Source organism: Pyxicephalus adspersus, chromosome 6, assembly GCF_032062135.1.
Source record: "Pyxicephalus adspersus chromosome 6, UCB_Pads_2.0, whole genome shotgun sequence".
In the NCBI taxonomy this organism is placed as follows: domain Eukaryota; kingdom Metazoa; phylum Chordata; class Amphibia; order Anura; family Pyxicephalidae; genus Pyxicephalus; species Pyxicephalus adspersus.
In genome coordinates, this window is record NC_092863.1 from 38,458,230 (window position 1) to 38,462,581 (window position 4,352).

General features: G+C 36.2%; 1 protein-coding gene across 1 annotated transcript in view; it reads right to left on the reverse strand.

Annotated features, from left to right (window-relative positions):
• CORO1C (coronin 1C) overlaps positions 1 to 4,352 on the reverse strand; it is a 26,889-nt gene continuing 22,537 nt past the window's right edge. The window contains exons 9-11 of the mRNA XM_072415345.1: positions 2,129 to 2,186; positions 1,212 to 1,457; positions 1 to 784 (exon numbers count right to left, since the gene is read on the reverse strand). Of these exons, the coding sequence (XP_072271446.1) occupies positions 647 to 784; positions 1,212 to 1,457; positions 2,129 to 2,186 (442 nt within the window). The 3' untranslated portion in view covers positions 1 to 646. The remainder of the gene's footprint in view (positions 785 to 1,211; positions 1,458 to 2,128; positions 2,187 to 4,352) is intronic.

Here is a 4,352-nt window from a genome sequence, read left to right on the forward strand (position 1 = left end):
TAGGATTTATATAAAACTCATGAAGCTTTATGGGTATTTTCTTGCAATTCCAGACAAGTAACACAGTGCTTCCTCCTTTACATTAAAATAAAAAATACTATACGATGCATGGTCCCAATATATTTAACAAGGTCTTTTGGCAAAAATGAAAGGAAAAAAAAAAAAAAAAGATGTGGCATTAGTCATTTTCATAACCCCTCCCTTACTCAGAAGAACTGAAACAAAAACCAGGATTTAATAAAAAAAAAATAATAATAATAATGATATACTGATCTTATGAACAGGAAAAGGTCATGTAACACTTGAAAAATGAGGGTAAAAATCTTGGCTTTTAATTAACAAAAAGTTTGTTTTTAATCAGAGGCTTGTATTAAATCCTTGCCTCCTGTGCATGAGGCCAGCCTGAAAGTTGGGGATATTGATATATTGTGATACTTCAGAAGTTAATGGCATCTAACCCAACTCCTGAAATTACACAAGTGTCTTGAGCGGAGGCACCTGGTGTATGGGTGGGTGGAATGTTAAATTGGGAATGGTGGTTACAGTCTGTGCTGGAATGCTGATCATCGCCTGGGTCCGGAGGATAGTTTGGGTGGAATGTGATCTGGCAGTGGGCACCTCCAGCTCAGCTAAGATCTTGTTCTGCTTAATCATCAGATTCGCCATTGTTGGTGAGACTGGCCACTAGATCCTCTAATTTGGAGATTCGTTCAGCCTGGGACTTGATGTCCTCTCTCATTAAACGCAGCTCCTTCATCACCTCGTCTAGCTTGCCATCATTTGCCTGAAAAACAAAGACGTGAACTGATTAGAGATTTAAACTCTGATTTAAATGAAGTATTATTTTACAGATGAAGTATTATTTTTAAAACAACGATAATCAAATGAGAAAACTGTCACACTCAGTTTTAGCAGGTCAAAATTGTACTTTAACACACATCTATACCTAGGTGTTTTGACTAGAAAGTTAGCTAGTTTTTGTTTTTAGACTACAGGGACATGAAAAAAAAAAAAAAAAAAAAACACAAAACAGTTTATTCAAAAAACTACCTAGACATTCCGAATAGCTGGTCTCAAAACAATATTTGGTACCCATTTAAATGTGGGTTTGGCTGCGTTGTATAGTTTCACTAATTTTATTTTATATTGTGCATTGCAATAAACATTGAACAGTTAATAAATTACACCACTAATACATTGTGATTACTTACAGCAGTATAGGCTTCTGGTGTCTTTTTTGCAGCACTGGCTGGCTCAGCCTTCTTTTGTGCAGCTGGCTTAGTTCCCAAAATATTTTTTTTAACCACATTAAGATCCCGGTTCTTGGTTGGTATGTATCCATGCTTTAGAGATATCAAAATTGGGTCTGCATTTTTGCCAAGAAACCAGTCTTCAGCTTCAAGCGGTGCTTCTGGACCAGCAGTATCAGGGTACAAATCATCTTGAAACAGATCCGACTAGAAGACAGGATTTTTAAATTCAAAATTTCTCAAGTATAGTAAGGGCATAATGCATCATTTTTTCTTAATTTAGCAATACAGCTTTAGACATCTATATCCTCAGTACCAGTGTACACCAACTCCTTACTGGAACATAATGTAACTGGCAGCTCCCACCAAGACTAATAAATATCCACCCACCTCCCTTACAGGACCTGCAGTGTGATCAACTGTTGAACTTTTAGTACTGCAGATATCAGAAACTTTAAATTACATAATTAGTTGATGGGAAAAAAAATGAATGCAAAAAATTAAACCAAGCCAAGACTATGGTGTGATATATTGTTCACTGGCACGGCAGCTGTCTACTACTTGTTGAAATACATAATAATCCATTATGGATCATTGGGATCGCCTGCAATCATTAGTCTTCTTCTATGTACTCTGCACCCTACACCTTTATCATTTATAGTACAATCTAACAAATGTGCAGTTTAAGGCTTGCACCATTTGGTTAAGACCACACTAGTTATGTTATTTAATTTTAGAAGTGGTCGTGTCCCAAACATCTTAGTGACTGGAAGGTTACATGACAAGTATCTGTTTAGGCAATGATGCTCATCACCCAGAACATTGATGCTCTCTTTGTTCAATTGGTTTGCATTTGATAACGTTTCATGTGTACTGACCTTCCTGGGCACAGTCATAATAATTGGCTCGCATTTCCTCTCGTGAAGTTTGTAGAACCTTAAGGGAAAGAAGGAGATTTACTCAAAGATATAATCTGATAAGAATGTAGTGTAAAAGTGTGAAATTAAGTTTGCTATATCTTTTTTACCAGGAAAGGATAGAAATATAACATCTTTTATAGCAGTTTCTCAACTTGTTTTTAACATGGAGGAACCATGTGAAATACCTTAGTTCTTCAAGGAACCCCCACTATAAATACTTTATCCACAGCTTACAGTATATTAGTGTGGTGGTCAGTACATTGCTTTTGGCCAATCCATGTTAATGTTAATTAACAGGTTTACAGTTTTAGTTTGTTGAGGCAGGTATGCAAACAATGATGAAACCGCATAGAACAGGGGTCGGCAACTCGCGGCTCCTCAGCCTCCTGGTTCTGGCTCCCTTCAGTCTTGACAAAAAAAAAAGGGGGAGGGGGGGGAGGAGTAACGGTTATTTACCGCGGCCGGCGTTGACACTTCCGCCAGCGGGGTAAGGGGACACTCCCTCACCTCCGTATGCATTGCAGAGGAGAGGCGCTTCCTTTCCAGAGCGTCCCTGGAGGAAGGCAGAGCCATCAGCTGCTCATGGAGTGAAGATGCATGGCTCTTAAACTAAACAGAGCCAAGAGCTCATGATAGGAACAAACATTTTAAAAGTAAGTTTTCAACCTCATAATGCATTAATTTTATTTTTTTTTAAATGTCTTTGGGTATAGAGGTATTTGATCTTGCACTCCAATTTAATTACTTAATATCTGAAATATATATCCTTGAGAATTTAAGAGTCAATTTATTATTTTGACATGATTTTGGGTTTCAAACTTTTTCATACTAATACTAATATATTATTCAGTAAAATAAATTTTCGTGAAAAACAATGTACCGCTTTTAGACATAAATCTGGACAGAAATTAACCGCCCAGGAGGTTAAGTAAAGCACATTATTCTTGCATTCAATCAAAACCATTGTTTTATTTCTTTAAATGCTTTCCAAATTTGGAAAGTAGACCCACACATGCACACTGCACTTCTGTTTGTTGTATTCTGTTGTTGTAACAGGTAAAATTAAAAAAAAAAAAAAAAAAAAAAAAAAGATTACAACTTTAAAAAGTTTATAAGCTGCGTTTGTTTTGCAGCTCCAGACTATTTTTGTTTAGTGGAAGACTGGGCAAACTGGCTCTTTTGATAGTAAAGGTTGCCAACCCCTGGTCAGAGAAGAGAGACCCTGGCCAGACATCTGCATGTAATTTGATTTTTAATGACACCATAGGCAACATAGATAGAGGCTTTAGCCTCCAGTCTGTCACCAAGAATATATAGCAGGTAGACAAGTTTACTCATGAGAAAAACAACCAACAGAAATCTTTTTAGACAATCAGATAAACAAGAACTGAATTTAAAAACTGAACCTGGAAAATGTGTAAAAGATTGAAATAATGGCCTCAATATTTTGGTTATAGACCATTTTCTTACTAAGGTTTCCCTGGATGGGATTACAAAAAGTACTATTTTAAAAAGCAATAGTTAATGTTTACGAATTTCATATTTACAACTGTTAGTCTTTACTGTAGCCTGGAAATTTTAGCTGCACTATAATGGATCTTAATAAATACCGTGACCCTGTAATTCCAGACTCCGTAGGACTCTGAATAAGACCCTGAGAAACAGATTTGTTTGATGTCAATAGATGAGCTGTAATGAATTTGTAAAAGGTAAGCCCAGGACATACTTGACCTATAATGGGGATCATGGGGAATTTTAAATGCTCACACTAATATTCAGGCTCTTCTTCCTTATAAATAATTTCACAAGTCTTTTCCTCAAAAGAGATAGCTAATCAGACTGCCGAACACAATGTTTACAGCACATAACCAGGACTAAATAATAAAAAGCACTGAATATGAATAAACTACCACATACATATAATCTTAAAAAGAATCAAACAGTAACCAGCCTCATATGTAATTTATGGTAGAAAAGGAACTTTATAAATAATTGGTAAGAGATTTAGGAACAGCATGTACAGTTAAGCTGCATACACACTTCCAATTATTATCGTTTGTAAACGAACGATCCTGCACGATATCTGCGAACGATCGTACAGCACTGACCCTGTACATACAGATAACGACACAATCGTTCAAAGATACTGCGCTAGAACCAATAACTATATTATATATATATA